At 37.8% G+C, this 16,354-nt stretch overlaps 1 protein-coding gene across 7 annotated transcripts in view; it reads left to right on the forward strand.

Moving 5' to 3' along the window:
- Positions 1-16,354, forward strand: part of exoc1 (exocyst complex component 1) — a 64,452-nt gene that overhangs the window by 23,834 nt on the left and 24,264 nt on the right. For 4 of the 7 annotated variants that reach the window (XM_072569557.1, XM_072569566.1, XM_072569564.1 and 1 more), the window contains 3 exons: positions 257-366; positions 11,273-11,422; positions 13,866-13,971. In XM_072569557.1, the coding sequence (XP_072425658.1) occupies positions 257-366; positions 11,273-11,422; positions 13,866-13,971 (366 nt within the window). Of the gene's footprint in view, positions 1-256; positions 367-3,967; positions 4,022-11,272; positions 11,423-13,865; positions 13,972-16,354 lie in introns of all 7 variants that reach the window. The other 3 variants (XM_072569543.1, XM_072569552.1, XM_072569548.1) reach the window with 1 other exon arrangement.

Raw genomic sequence — 16,354 nt, forward strand, 5'->3', positions numbered from 1 at the left:
TGAATACAGCTTGTGAATCTGTGAATAAAGGGTGAAAGCTGAAACAAAAAATATGAGACTTAATATATGGCACCTTTAAAAGGCAAATCTTGTGGTTTTGGGGAGGAGTACCTTAAAAAGAGTGGCAAATTTTCAGTGTTACCAATTTTCTGTGTTTCAACAAAACTGTATTTAGGCAAAAACCCATTTGTAAGTGGGGATCATAGAACAGTTTTTCTTCAAATATTTATCTTAATTTAATGTTTATCTATACCAGGACATGATGAGCTTCAAGCAGTGAAGCAGCAGCAGCAGCAGTTCAAAGATCTTCGGGAACAATTTGCCAGAAGACTTGCCAACCATCTTAATAATGTTTTTGTCCAGCAGGTAAGTCAAATACTTTTCTATTGAAGCATGTTTCATTTTCTGACTCTAATTATATATCCTTTAATGTGTTTTTTGGGGAAAGATATTTCCAACCTGAATTTGTTGCCACGGAAGTTTTAATCTGATTGTTTATTGTATCACATCTCCATGACACAGGACTCCTTTGGCTATAAATTCTGTGAGCATGATCTTAACTTCCACAACCATCTGATGAAGGAGTGGCGCTCCAAAAGCTAGTGCTTCCAAATAAACCTGTTGGATTCTAACCTGGTGTTGTGTGATTTTTAACTTTGTACACCCCAGTCCAACACCGGCACCTCCAAGTCATTAAAAAAATCTGATCTTTGCTTATTTGGTGCAACTGATGCTTAGCAAAGATGATCCTTTATTTAAAATTTTTACATCTCCCAGGTTTTCATTGAATTTCTCCCTTAGTTTTCTTATGTGATCTGTTCTGGATAAGTGTACAAATGGACAAATTCCAGGCTTCCCTTCAAGGATGATGTTATCAATAGCTGGATGGTTTTTCATTCATGTCATAAGCATCAATATTCTAACACGGGTGGGGAACCTGCAGCCTTAAGACCGCATGTGGCCTTTTGGGGTACTAGTTGTGGCCTTCTGCCTTTTTATCTGCAAATACTAAATACACCTTTTTAAATCTGTGTACCATTTTTAAAATTTTTACTGGTAACCCAGTCATGTCAAAAACCAAGAACATTGAATACTCTGTTCGCTTCCTTTAATGAAGAATGGGAATTGCAGTATTACGTAGTTGCTGTGAAAGATAAAATGATGTGTTTGTTCTGTGATGCCATAATTGCAACAGCGAAGAAATACAAGGGCATATTAGCATTGTGCAGTTCATAAGGACCACAAACTGGAAGGAGATCCCTGAAAGTCTACACTGAAGAAAGTGAAAGATCGAAAGCAACAGCAGCAGCAATATTTAAAACGAGATCAGGACAAGGGACTGATATTACTGAAACAACTTATAAGGTAGCATACATGGAAGAAGATGTAAACCATTTAGCAATGTGGAAATCATAGAAGAATGTATTGTTGAAGTTATAAGATACTCAGATTCAGATAACGTTAACAAGTACAAACTACTACCTTTTTCAAGAAGGGCCATAACTGATCGGCAACACGAGATAGCCTCAATGTAACAGAACAACGTCATACAATGTGCCAAAGTGAAGACATTTATTGTTCGATTGCCTTGAATCCACTGACATTACTAACTCAGCGTAAGTGTTATTTTTTACTTGTGTTGTAACTGTGGAGTTTCATTGCCACGAGGAGTTCTTAGCTTTGGATACTCTTACTATGTGGAATTGACACCTTTGCTATCTTCATAGAAAAATGCTGTGAAGCGAAACTGAATTTATGTAATTTAACAAGTGTATGCACAGACACTGCACCTTCTATGAGAGGAAAATGTGAAGAATTGTTGTGTTACTACAGGAAGAATAGTCAATTCCAGATACTTTGATTTCCTTTCATTGTCTTTTACATCAACAGAATCTCTATCCCAAATCTACCATTTGAAGCGACACATTAATAAAGTTATAGATGTTGTAAACTACATTCGAGCAAATGCATCATGGCATTGCCAATTTTGCAGCATGCTTCAGTGTGGATCTGCCATATCATTCTCAAGTGAGCTGGTTGTCGCAAGGACAGATACTTGTAAAATGTTTATCTTTGCAAAAACAAACCGTAAGACTTTGAGGAAGTGAATGAACCATGTGAGTTGTCAAAAGAGGATTTCTGCAGAAATGTTGCATTTTTGTGTGGTATAGTGTCAAAGCAAAATGATCTAAATATTTATTGCAATGTAACACTAAATCTATTTATGATATGTGGCTAAAAGTCCAGTCATTTCGGAAAAGTCTGACCTTTTTCAAAACTCTCCTTACCCGATCAGAACTTTCAGCTGAACGCTTTCCTGAACTGTCAAAGGTAATTAATGAACAGGATACAGGCAAATCATTAAGGAAGTGCAGCGTCAAAGAATACATAGCTGTTCCAGACTCCCTGACTGAAGAATACAATGAAAGATTTGCAAATTTTGAGAAACACAATTTCATACTGAAACTAGCTTTTCAACCACGGGAAAGATTCCCGATGAAGGCTTTATGCTCGAAACATCGATTCTCCTGCTTCTCAGATGCTGCCTGACTAGCTGTGCTTTTCCAGCACCACACTATTCGACTCTAGCTTTTTAACACCTGATTGTAGCCTGCAAAGCATCTGATGACTTGTGGATAGAATTGATTGAGCTCTCAGAAGATAATATTCTGAAATCTCTATTTGAAGCTAAGAAGGATCACATTGAAATATGGAAAAATGCAGTTGAAAACTCACGTCTATGTCACCATGCTCGTCGAATGCTGTCTTGTTTTTGCACAACCTGCTGTTGTGAATCAACATGTTCATATGTGACACAAATTACAATGTGCTTGAGATGTCAGATGACGGATATTCACCTGGATGACCAATTAAAGCTGTGGTCAACTATGTTGGAACCAAATATCCGATTTCTATCTTGCAATCATAAACTCAATTACGTGGTTTGTTGTCTATGTTTTTCACTAAGTACTAGTTCTGTTGCCAATTTTGCCCAGCAAATCAATGTGTTTGCTGAAATTTTATTTTATTTAAAGTTCTCATAATCGCATTTAATTAAAATTGGTAGATATTTTGACAAAAATATGACATTTTGTTGTATACGTTAAATTCTCAGCATGCAGCCTCAGAAGATCTTGGTTCTTGGTTAAATACAATGTGGCCTTCCAGTGTAAAAAGGTTCACCATCCCTCTTCTAGCATAACCTATCTACTTTATTTTGCTTGGATAGAAGTCCTATTTTATCAGTACAAGATTTATTGTAAGGACAACTGGGAAAAATCAGTCACTTAATAATAAGTGATTTAGTATCTGTTCCTGAAAGGCAGAGTGTAGATTACAACTAAGCAATTTTACATGCCAATGTTATCTTTTTAAATATACTTTGCCCAAACTATGAATGCAGAATTATATCTGCTTCATCACAATTAACTTGTTAGGTCAGATAATATAATATTGGAGTATAAGAAGAGTGAAAATTGCAGTAAAAGACTACAAAAGAATAAGCCTGTTTCCTGCGTTTACTTCAAGGTAAGTCAGTGTTTCAGTGTCGCTTTTCTATCATGCGATGCTGCCTACTGATAAACCACAGGTATGTGGATAGCAATGGACAATATGAAACTAAATATGAAAAGAAGCTTTAAGAAAATGAAGTGTTACACATAATTCAGTATGCGTATGCATATGCATATATTCAACGAGTTTGAATTGCATTATAAATAGTCGCTTGGTTTATGGTAATTTATCAATTGTACAGGGCTGTCTTTAGCAAGTTGTTGTCTGAAATTCAGAAATTCGAAGAGCACCTAACCTTGCTTTTGTTGTAACTTGATAATTGTTGGAAGACAGATCTGTTTTCCAATCAGCTCCCATAAATTACCATTGTCAGTATGTTAGTGGTGGTAAATTTTTATATTGATTCTCATTTTCTCCATCGCACTTTCATTTCATGTTTTTTGTTTTTAATCAGTTTACTCAGACTCTCACCTTGCACTATCGCAGAGCTTCCTACCACTCAGTTTCTGTGAGTACACTGAGCATGGTGAACGATTTCAGCTGTTGCTGCTTGTCAAGCTTTTAAATCTTTCTTTTGAGTACGAAATGCAGTGTTTTTAACTTTCGCTTTCAGTAGTTTTCACTTCAACAAAAATGTAAATATTTGCAGTTTAGAACTGCAGACCATTAACCTCTCACAAAACAAAGTAAAACTTGTTATATCACTTAGTTCTCAAAACTAAGTGTTTATTATTTGTAAGGCTTCATAATGGCTGATTAGGAGAAAGTGAGGACTGCAGAATGCTGGAGAACCAGAGTTGAAAAATGTGGTGCTGGAAAAACACAGCAGGCTAGGCAGCATCCAAGGAGCAGGAGAATCGACGTTTTGGGCATAAGCCCTTCTTCAGGAATGAGGCTGGTGTGCCAAGTGGGCTGAGATAAAGGGTAGAGGGGAGGGGCGCTAGGAATACGATAGGTGGAAGGAGGTAAGGGTGAGGGTGATAGGCTGGAGAGGGGATGGAGGCAGAGAGGTCAGGAAGAAGATTACAGGTCAGGGTGGTGCTGAATCCGAGGATTGGGACTGAGATAAGGTGGGGGGAGGGGAAGTGAGGAAGCTGGAGAAATCTACATTCATCCCGTGTGGTTGGAGGGTTTCTAGGCGGAAGATGAGGCGCTCCTCCTCCAGGCGTCGTGTGGCCAGGGTCTGGCAATGGAGGAGGCCAAGGACCTGCATGTCATTGGCAGAGTGGGAGGGTGAGCTAAAGTGTTCATCGTATCATCCTCCATCATTTCTGCCGCCTCCAGACAGACCCCACCACCAGGGCCATATTTCCCTCTCCACCCCTATCAGCATTCAGGAGGGACCACTCCTTCCGCGACACCCTCGTCAGGTCCACACCCTCCACTCCCGGCACCTTCCCCTGCAACCGCAGGAAGTGCAAAACTTGCGCCCACACCTCCAAGGCCCCAATGGATCCTTCTATATCCGTCGCAAGTTCACCTGCACCTCCACACATGTCATTTACTGTATCTGCTGCACCCGATGTGGTCTCCTCTACATTGGGGAGACAGGCCGCCTACTTGCGGAACGTTTCAGAGAACACCTCTGGGACACCCACACCAACCAACCCAACCATCCCGTGGCTGAACACTTTAGCTCACCCTCCCACTCCGCCAATGACATGCAGGTCCTTGGCCTCCTCCATCGCCCGACCCTGGCCACACGACGCCTGGAGGAAGAGCACCTCATCTTCTGCCTAGGAACCCTCCAACCACACGGGATGAATGTAGATTTCTCCAGCTTCCTCATTTCCCCTCCCCCCACCTTATCTCAGTCCCAACCCTCGGATACAGCACCGCCCTCTTGACCTGCAATCTTCTTCCCGACCTCTCTGCCCCCACCCCCTCTCCGGCCTATCACCGTCACCCTCACCTCCTTCTACCTATTGTATTCCCAGCGCCCCTCCCCCAAATTCCCTCCCCCTTACCTTTTATCTCAGCCCGCTTGGCACACCAGCCTCATTCCTGAAGAAGGGCTTATGCCCGAAACGTTGATTCTCCTGCTCCTTGGATGCTGCCTGGCCTGCTGTTTTTCCAGCACCACATTTTTCAACTTTCGTAATGGCTGATGCCTGCCTAGCAACTAGAGATAATATTCCTAAATCACCATGGATCCATGTTTTACTTCCCCTTTCTTTTGTAAGGTTTGTATTCTGGTATATTGTTCTTTTGTTTGTTTTAATTTTTCTAAATTAAATTAAACCATAGTGGAAACATGTTAATATTGTTTTTGACTGGTTCAAATATTTTTAAACACCCTGATGAAGTTTCACTGTAAAATATTAGCTCCTTTATAATGGTCAATTGAACAACTTTTTGTTAGAATGGAGGTCTGTACACTGATAAAATTCGAAAATAAGACTGCTCTTAGCCATAGCATTGCAGCATTTTCTTTTAAAAATGTATATAACATTCCCAGTTGAAAATTACAATGTAGCCTTCTTTGAATAGTTTCTTTTTCACGCTGTTGCTTGTAATAACTCAGAGTAAATAAATTTCTCCTCAAATCACCATTAGATCTTTGGCCAATTATATTATTACTGTATTCTCTATTCACTGACCTCCCATGCCAATGTAAACACTTCTATCTTTACAAACAGTTCTTTGACGGTATACAGCTTGTGAATACATTATTTGCAGAATAACTTTCTGTTCCCCTCTGTCTTAAATGGGTGACCCCTTCCTCTGAGGTTAAGCTGTCTCGTCCTGGACACTATAATGAAGAGAAATAACTTCTCAACGTGTACCCTGTCAAACTGTCCAAGAACCTCATATGTTTCAATAAGATGTTTCATTCTTCCAAATTCCAATGCATACAGATCCAACCTACTAAACCTCTCCTCATAAAATATTCCCTCCATGCCTGGGACTAATCTAGTGAACCTTCTCTGGACTGCTTACAATGCCAGTTTCTTTCCTTAGATAAGGGGACTAAAACCATTCACCATAATCTAAGTGCAAGCTGACCAGTGCATTGTATAGTTTAGCAAGACTTTTCTATACTTTGATATTCCATTCCTTTCGCAATAAAGGTCAACGTTCCATTTGTCTTCCCTATTATGTGCTGAATTTGTATGCACGATACCATAGCCCTCTGTGCTGCAGCATTCTAATGTTCGGCTCTTCCTGCCATTTCCTGCCAGTGCTTCCTGCCATTTCTCAGAATTCTCCATGCTGTATTCCATCTGATAAGTTTTTGCTTACTTGTATAATATGTCCATTTGCCTCTGCAGACTATTTGTACCATCTTTACCACTTGCTTTTCCACCTATTTTTAGGTTATCTGCAAACTTGTGGATGGTATATTTACTTCCAACATCCAGTTCATTAATTAATGTAGTAAATTGCTATGGCCCAGCACTGATTCCTGTGGCACTCCTTTTAGCTATAATTTATCATCCTGAAAATCCACCTCTTCCATCATGTCCTTGCCTTGTATTGGTTAACCAGTTCTGCGTGCAAATAGTACCCAGACAAAGATGTCCTCTAAACTGCATGGCCACGTAACCAATGGATAGCTCTGCACACACTGCCATGCTGCTGCATGACTCCCTGAAACCAGTGCTATGGAGAAGGAGCATGCAGAAGGAAAAGAAATTAGAGGGAAGTTTGCTCTTGTTTTTATGGACTTTTATTAAGTATCTTTATGAACAGTACCCTACTGAAAACCTTCTGGAAATCCAAATATATCACTATTCTCCATCCAAATATTTTACATTCCTTTCTCTGTTTGATACCTCAATAATTCTAATATACTTGTAAAGCATGATGTCCCATTTATAAAGCCATGCTCCCTGCTTGATTAGAAGTATAAATAAATGCTCTGCTGTTACATCCTTTATAGTAAACACAAATATTTTTCTCGTGATTGATGTTAACCTAACTGGCCTATAATTATCTGCTTGTAGTCACACTTTTTGATTAAAATATTGTATTGGTAGTTTTCCAATCCTTTGTGACTTTTCCAGAATCTAAGGATTTTTGGAAAATTATTACCAATGCATCTATTATCTCTGTAGCTACTTCCTCTAGTATTCCAGGATGCAACTTTGCAGGTCCAGAGAATGTATTGGCCTTATTAAGTTCCCTAGGTGTGTCTCTACTTATTGCTATTGTATTTATTTCCATCCATTGTTGACGCTTGATTTTTTTTTTTATTCATTCACTGGAAGTGGTTGTCACTGGTTAGGCCAGCATTTACTGCTCATCCCTAATTGCTCAGAGGGAAGTTAAGAGACAACCACATTGTTGAAGGATCTGGAGTCACATGTTGGCCAGATCAAGTAAGGGTAGCTTCCCTTGACATTCTCACCAAATGTTTTTTTTTTGCAGCAAAGCTTACTTAAATCACCTCTTTTTTTTCCTTCTGTACCAAAGTTGAACCAAATTCCCAGAAAATACACTCTGTCTTGCATTGGTGTTAAATCAGATTCCCAAATTTAATTAAGATGAATTCTCCCTCATACTGACCATGCTCCTTAACCTGCAGCTTTAAAAAAACCTCTTTCTTACAGAGAGCTTTGAGTCACGTTTTAACTTCATGCTGTAGTAATCAACAACCTATTCAGGCAAGGGATTTCAATTGTTGGATAGATAAACTGCCATTTTATTGCCCTGAGGAATCAACCACCAAATGGCTGATGCCTTTTTCATTATGTTGAAGCAGGTGTAATGGCAACACCTCTACCAAAGTCTACTTGCCAACAGATCAGTGCTTTCTTTCCATGCAAGTATGGTGGTGTAGTGGTAGTGCTCCTACCTCTGAACCAGGAGGCTTGGTTTCATAATGCACCTGCTCCAGAGGTGTGTCATTGCATCTCTTAACAAGTTGATTTACTAAAAACAAATTTTTCCCCTTTGTATTCGTTTTCTTGCAGAAATCCTGATGAGTGCAGGGTTCACCATTTTGGCAAAAAGGCTATTTCAACAATTTTTCTGCTTTGCTCTACCCAAGTCCCTCTATCAAACAGAAATAGCGATCAATATCTTGGTTTAGATACTGTATATTAAAATAATTTAGCATTATTTCCCTCATTCTCTCAGCACTATTATCTTATTTATTGGTATTTCTCTCCCAAACAGGCAGATATTTGTGCAGAATTCCACTTGCATATCATTAATGAAAATTGCTGTGAAAAACCCGTTGCTCTTTTTGTAATCATCACTCTCCTGTGTCTTACTGATCAAAGGAGATGTAAACGAAATGGTTTCTTCTGGTTTGCCTCAATCTAACAGTTTCAAAGAAATGGTGTACAGATCTCCTTTAATTGTAATTTATTATTGTTACTGTCAAATAGAGCACTTTAGTCCAATAAGGCTGGTTAACAAATTGACTGGAATTTATCTGGAATTTCCTGTTCAATTTATTCAGTGAAACAGCAAGAAACAACTAACAACTTTTAAATTTTCATTAGCAATTCAGATTTGTACTACAAAAAATATGCATGGTATGTGACACTGATGAGTAGTGTCTTATTTGCATTGTCCTGCCTGCTAAATTGCTTTTCTTTTTTGGGGGGGGGGCGGGAAAGAAGTATTTTATCTTTTGATAAATTCCAACATTGCATACAGGTGGCTGTTGCTTTGCCTGGCTTGCACAAGTTACTAAATACAGCAGTTTTCCTTATACTTTAGGTCTGTTTTAGAAAACAGCTGTAACAGAAACTAATATGTAACTAGTAAATCAGTTGCTCCAATGTTGATCTTGGTTAGATATCCTGAAACAAGGATTCCGAAACAGGATGTTTTTGCATGTGAATTTATTTGTAACAGGAGAAACAGTTTTCAAGTATTGACCATGGCAACATGAGTTGTTTTTCAAAAAGAGAGAGTGCCTTTGCTACTTCATGCAAGGTCAAAGAAATCAGCATTAGTTGAAATCAGAGTTGTGTTCAAGGAAATAGACAGCAACTTCAAGATACAGTTTAAAAACTTTTGACATTTTAAATTGGGGAGAGAATTATTTTCTAAGTAACTGCATCAATTTCAAAATGTCTGCACAGATAGTGCAGACGATGTGCTAGAATGCAAGATGCAAAACAAAGTGAAGAATACTTCTGCCACACGCACTGTTTTAACAACCTGAAAATTGCTAGCAGGACGCAGACATTGTAATTTTCTATCTGTTCGTGGTAATTGAGATTATTAAATCAAGGGAAGTATGAACGGACACTTCAATCAAAACCGAAAATACTTGAAATATTCAAGTTTGGCAGCAGCTCTGGAGAGCCAAAGCCACAGTTAGTGTACTGAATTTGATGAGCAATCTGCAGGTAGAAATCAGGCTGGTGAACCTGTAAAAAAGGTCACACTGTTATCGCTGGCATTCCTGCCACTAGTCCACCCTGAGTCCCCATCACCACTTGTGGCCTAGGTATTAGAATCTTCTTCCACAATGCTGCCAGATCTGTTAACTTTACTTCATTTTCTGTTTTTATTTAAGGTTTTCAGTGGCCGTAGTTTTTGCGGTATACTTACTTTTCAGTTGTGCCTTTTATTTATTTGTTTGTCATGTCCCAAAATACTTTACGACAAATGAATTATTTTGAATTATTGTTGCTGCTATTGTGTAGGAAACTACAAGATCTACAGTCAGGAATTAAATCATTGATTATTTTTATGTTGATTGAGGAAGAAATCCTGAAAACACTCTATTCCATTTTGGATTAATATGGAAGGATTTCTTATGTTTACCTGGATAAGCAAATGGCAGTGGTTTGAATGTTTCAAGCAAATAACAAAACCCGCAAGTTCACAATGCAAGAATGAAGGAATATGACAATGTCAGATTGAAATTATTTACTCAAAAACCCTAGAATTGTGTTTCCAGGAGAGAATAATATTATCACAAAACCAAGTAGACGTGATGTGAATTGCCAATAATGATAAAGCGATTAAAAATATTTTAATACTATAAACTGCAACTAGCAAAAGAGATATTATTTACTTAATGATGCATTTATCATCAAATAAACGTTAGGAAAAACATGTTTTTTTCCCTACAACAATAGTATATTAACATTTTCAGTAGTAAATAATTTGTTTTTGATTTTAGTTTATTCAAAACACACTGTAACTAATGGTTATTGTAACTTGTATATTTCAGATTGTACGTCAGTATAAATCTTTTTTTTAATTTACTCGGGTTGGCTTCTTTGTCTCCATCAATCAAAATCCAATATCAAGAGTAAAATCATAGAATTGTCATTATGATTGTTACAGAATTAATCATTCATTCTTCATAATTTTTATAGATAATTGTTTGAACTTGAATTGCATTCAAAATAAAGTTTTTAAAACTATCAAGTATTGTACTGACAGTAGACATGAATATCAATATAAATCAAAGTTTACAATCAGCAAGGGGATCTGGAATCCAGTTGTGGGAAGCAGGTAGTACAGTATTTTGAGTAGGGGGAAGATTACTTCCCTCTGGTACTCCTATGGTGAGGATTAACTTGAAAACAAACAGCATGACTTTTAAAATGAGACGAGTTAGGTGCAGCTTTCAGAATGATAATGCTATCAGTATACTAGTTTGTTTGTTTTTGTTATTTTTCTTTAATTTATTCATAACTTTCCCAGTAGTTCAGAAGATTGGCATGTAGTGTGATAGAAAGGTACCGAGTTCATATCTGATAAATGCAAAAATTATAAATTGATTAGGTTTTTGCCAGTCTTTAATGTAACAATGGATTATTTATGTTGTTTATATTTTTAGGGCCACGATCAAAGCTCCACATTGGCTCAGCACTCAGTTGAGCTGTCTCTCCCTAAACATCTTCCTTTCCATCGAGATCTACTTAGATATGCAAAGCTCATGGAATGGTTAAAGAATACTGATCATGAGAAATATGAAGGATTGAATAAGGTAAATAAATGGCTTGCACTGAATCATAGATCTTTACCATCTATTTTAATTGTGTTTTAACTTTGGGGGAAAAAATATTCATTTAGTGGTCTTCATATCTTGGCTATCTGAGTAAATGTCCAAATAATATAATTTTTGTTTCAGTCATTTTTGAATGACAAACTTACCAGTGGGGTGCAAAATGTGTGCCAGTTGATCACACTTTAATGCTTCATTGTTTTTGTCAGCAAACAAAGGCTAATGATTGCAATTTTGAAGTGCAGTTGTAAGTGCATTAAGGGATAGTCTTGTTCAGATGCAGATCCCAAAGGAGGTTGGGAAAAGGAGGAGGTGGGTGGTAGGTAATACAAGGAAGTGATCAGAGATGAACTAGCAAAAGTACTGGCATGGGTTAAACAGTTTGCACAGATAGAGATTTTAGAGAATGAGTGGGAAGTGAACTAAGGAGGGAGAAAACTAAAGTTGAGATGGAGGTTGAAATCATCAAATAATCATTTCATTAATGAGGTGAGTGTGTTGGTTATTATCTGCTCCTTATTACCCGGAAGGCAAAGAAGAGTCAGCCACATTGCTGCAGATCTATATGTAGGCAAAACCAGGTTAGGATGCCAAATTTCCTTGCCTAAAAGATATTGGTGAACTAGATTTTTTTTTTAATAACAATTGACAATGTTTACATGGCTGCCAATATATTACATTTTTATTCCAGATTCTTTTATTGAATTCTAGTTTCATCATCTACCGTTTGAACCCATGTCTGTAACACCTGGAGTTCTGGCATTACCATTACACCACAGTCTTCCCAGATGTGGTTGAGAGTGGTAGAGAGTGATTATTATTTTTGAATGAAAATTGAGAAGGTTTGAGCAAGGTGAGCTACTCCGAGAAATGTACCGAGGAGTAGAGGGTGATGGCTGAGTGTGACCTTAGTAATAAATGCCATTGTACTGCAGCAGCAGTCTTGATCAGGCAATTAGTAAATGATACAGCCTGGTGCAGATCCCAATTCCATTACGTCTTTTGTCCTAAAGCTGGTAACAACTTTGATTGCAATTTATATTATTGGGTGGTAGTGAATAATTGGGCTGTAATTAACTGAGAATTATATGATTGTGTTTACATTGTACATTTAATTTAGAGGACTGGGGGGGCAGTCTTTGTAGATATTTCTATTGAATGTGTTGAGAGATGTTACTTCACAAGTCTGGAGGAGGTGGGACTTGAACTGGCCTCCTGATTCAGAGGTGGAGCATTATTGCTGGGCCACAAGAACCCCTGAGAAGGCAGTCTATGAGCATGTTGATTTAAATGACGAAAGAATAGTGTAGATTAGATGGGCTTCAGATGGGTTTCACAGGTCGGCACAACATCGAGGGCTGTGAAGGGCTTGTACTGCGCTGTAAAGTTCTATGTGGGAACACACAGTTCTGAGGGTAATAGGGCAGGAGGAGATTACAGAAAGGAAGAGGTGAGGCCATGGACAAATTTGAAAACAAAAATAAACATTTTGAAGTTGTGGTTAGGAAACCAGGAGCCAGTGTAGGTCAGCAAGCACTGGGATGATGGCACAGAGTTTTAGTTTGTTTTCAACTACTTTGTGATCCAGTCAATCTTATTGGTCTAACATGACAGGTGGTTGTCATATATATATGGAACATCTTGACTATTCTTTAAGCAGGAACAGTGGTGGGAGAGAAAGGGGCAGTAAGGGAGGTCAGTGCAGTCTTTTTGGGGTTGCAATATCTATAAGGTAATATATTCAATGTAATTTGTGATGGACCAACCATCTGTCTTAGATCTCAAAATCTACTTATTGAACAAGATAGGTCTGCAAATCTCCAGGGCACTGATTGATGATTGACCAGCTTACTAGCTTGATGAACATTTGTGATTAACCTTGATTGAGATTGGCCAGTGGAATTATTCCCACATCAGCTTCAGGTAATCCACAATTTTGTACCCGAGCAAGTTAGCAGCAGTGAATAGCAATATGAATGGAAAGTGCTGGAGAAACTCAGTAGGTTTGGAAGCATCTCTGGAGAGAGAAACAGACTTCATGTTTCGAGTCCAGTGTGACTCCTGTTTTTGGAACTGTTGTGATGGGCAATGTTCATTATTGCAGATCTGCATGTCCTCCGTCAATTAATTGCATTACTCTGACTTGGAGTTTTAAAACTTGACAACTTTCTCTTTATTTCTCTTGACATAGTGGAGTTTATTTGTGCAGAAAGATAGCATATACTCTTGAACAACCAAGCTGAAACTGGATTTTACAGATTGATTTTTGACTCTTAAAGTCTCGCAACTGTTTACCATTCTTAACTCACTAGTCACATGATCTTTAATGGATTGAAACAACTATGTATATATGTGTGTAATACACAATGCGCAGTATAACTGATTATATAAAAAAATATGAATGCCTTGCCTTTTTTCTGTGCAGAACTATGTAGATTATATATCCAGGTTATATGAAAGAGAAATCAAGGAATTCTTTGAGGTTGCAAAGATCAAGATGACTGGCACATCAAAGGAAGGAAAAAAGTTTGGTAAGTCTAAACATACATTAGCTGGGGTCCATCCTACTTACTTAGATCCTTTCTAAGTCTTACCTCACTTCTGATCATTATTAACGCAAAGATATTTGCAGACACTGGTATCCTGGTAAAATTAGCATTTTCCTCTACAAGTTAGATAGTTTGGTTTCATTACTTCCTCGTGAGGGGTAACTTGCTTCTGTTTTTGGTTAGCATTTCAGATTCATGTTGGATTAGCTGAAAGATGACATCTTCATCCAACATGAATATAGCAGTAATAATTTTTCAGATTCAACTGTACTGTCAAATAATGAGATTTGATGTTAAATTTGTCAAATGGAGTGTGATCCTAATCTTAATTTTTGACTTTTTAGAAGATTATTTGCATTCAATAGAATTATCGTGATAAAATGTATTATCGGACTGAAATTTGAAGGGTTTCCTCGAACTTGATGTGGAGGAGCCAGTGTTGGTCTGGGATGGACAAAGTTAAAAATCACACAACACCAGGTTTATTTGGAAGCACTAGTTTTCGGAGCGCTGCTCCTTCATCAGGTGGTTGTCTCAGTAACTTTCAGAACTTTCATCACAACCACCTGATGAAGGAGCAGTGCTCCAAAAGCTAGTGCTTCCAATTAAACCTGTCGGACTATAACCTGGTGTTGTGATTTTTAACTTTGTATAACTTGATGTTACATGCAAGTCATAATTTGCTTATTTCCTAATTATTTAATTGCTGTGTTGGCATATTTTCTATGCAACATCAATTGAATAAATGTGCAACTTGAAAATGTGATGTATTACAATTTCATGACGTTTGAGTTAATACAACTTTGAATTTGAATTTTCTTTTTAAATCATTTCCAGTTTTTGAAACTCTGTTTAGGAAATAACTTAATTCAGTTTGCAGCAATTACACAATTAATCTACATGTAATTATATTATAACTTTGCCACTGCTAAATGATTACTGTTGTTTCATTATCAGAATTATATTTTAATTCTTTAACTGAATTCAATAGCATGAGCACTATCCTTGATCATGATTTAAATAATTTTGTGTCAAATTCTACATCAAATTTTTCAAATTTCTGCTTCATTTAGCTGAAATCGGTAATTTCTAATTTGGCTATATTAAGTTTGATGGCAACTTTTGACATGATATATAATTAAATGCTACTTAGATTTTTCTGAACAATAGAGCAGGTTTTTAGCAGAACAAGACATATTGCAGTAATTTGAGTAGTTTGAAACTGACTGGTTTTCTAATTCTATTTGAGTGAAATTGATACAAATGTATTTATAATTGAGGTTCAAGGTTATTTAGGTTATTTGGAGTTTCAGTGGAAGGACTCCAAGTTGATTGGCTGTCAATTAGACGTAATAATTTGTATGTTTCAAATCCATTTGGGAAAATGTTTTTTTAAAAATGGCGTTCAGAAAATATTTACAAGGATATTACCAGGATTAAAGCGTTTGAGCTATAGAGAGAGGCTGAACAGACTAGGGCTATTTTCCCTGGAGTGTCAGAGGCTGAGGAGTAATCATATAGAGATTTATAAAATCATGGGCATGGATAGGATAAATAGGCAAGGTCTTTTCCCCATGGTGTAGAAGTCCAAAACAGGAGAGCATAGGTTTAAAGTGAGAGGGGAAAGATTTAAAAAGGACCTAAGGGGCAACTTTTTCATGCAGAGGGAAGTGCCTGTATGGAATGAGCTGCCAGAGAAAGTGTTGCAGGCTGGTACAATTACAATATTTAAAAGCTACCTAGAAGAGTATATGAAAAGGAATGGTTTACAGGGATATGGGCCAAATGCTGGCAAATGGGACTAGATATATTTAATATATCTGGTCAGCATGGACGAGTTGGACCAAAGGGTCGGTTTCTATGCTATACAGCCCTATGACTCTAAAACTGTAGTTGTGCAGTGATATTTGGCCGAACAAAACATTTTCAAGGAATGTGAAAGTCGGGGGAGTATATTTGGCTATGGAGATATTGGTCCTTAAAACATTATTGTAAAAATTTAAATCCCAACACGCACTTGAATTGAGATGGCAGTTGGAAATGCTAAAATAAGATGTTTATGTAATTTGCAAGATGTGAACTATCCTAGATGTTTGAACTCTCAAGGAGGAAGGATTCACATAATTATAGAAGGGAAGATGAAAATGATCCATGACGTACACCCATGGATGCAAGAAATATGAGATGTGAATAAAAACTGTGGGCGGCACGGTGGCACAGTGGTTAGCACTGCTGCCTCACAGCGCCAGAGACCCGGGTTCAATTCCCGCCTCAGACGACTGACTGTGTGGAGTTTGCACATTCTCCCGGTGTCTGCGTGGGTTTCCTCCGGGTGCTCCGGTTTCCTCCCACAGTCCAAAGATGT

This window comes from Chiloscyllium punctatum, chromosome 1 (assembly GCF_047496795.1).
Source record: "Chiloscyllium punctatum isolate Juve2018m chromosome 1, sChiPun1.3, whole genome shotgun sequence".
Taxonomy (NCBI): Eukaryota; Metazoa; Chordata; class Chondrichthyes; order Orectolobiformes; family Hemiscylliidae; genus Chiloscyllium; species Chiloscyllium punctatum.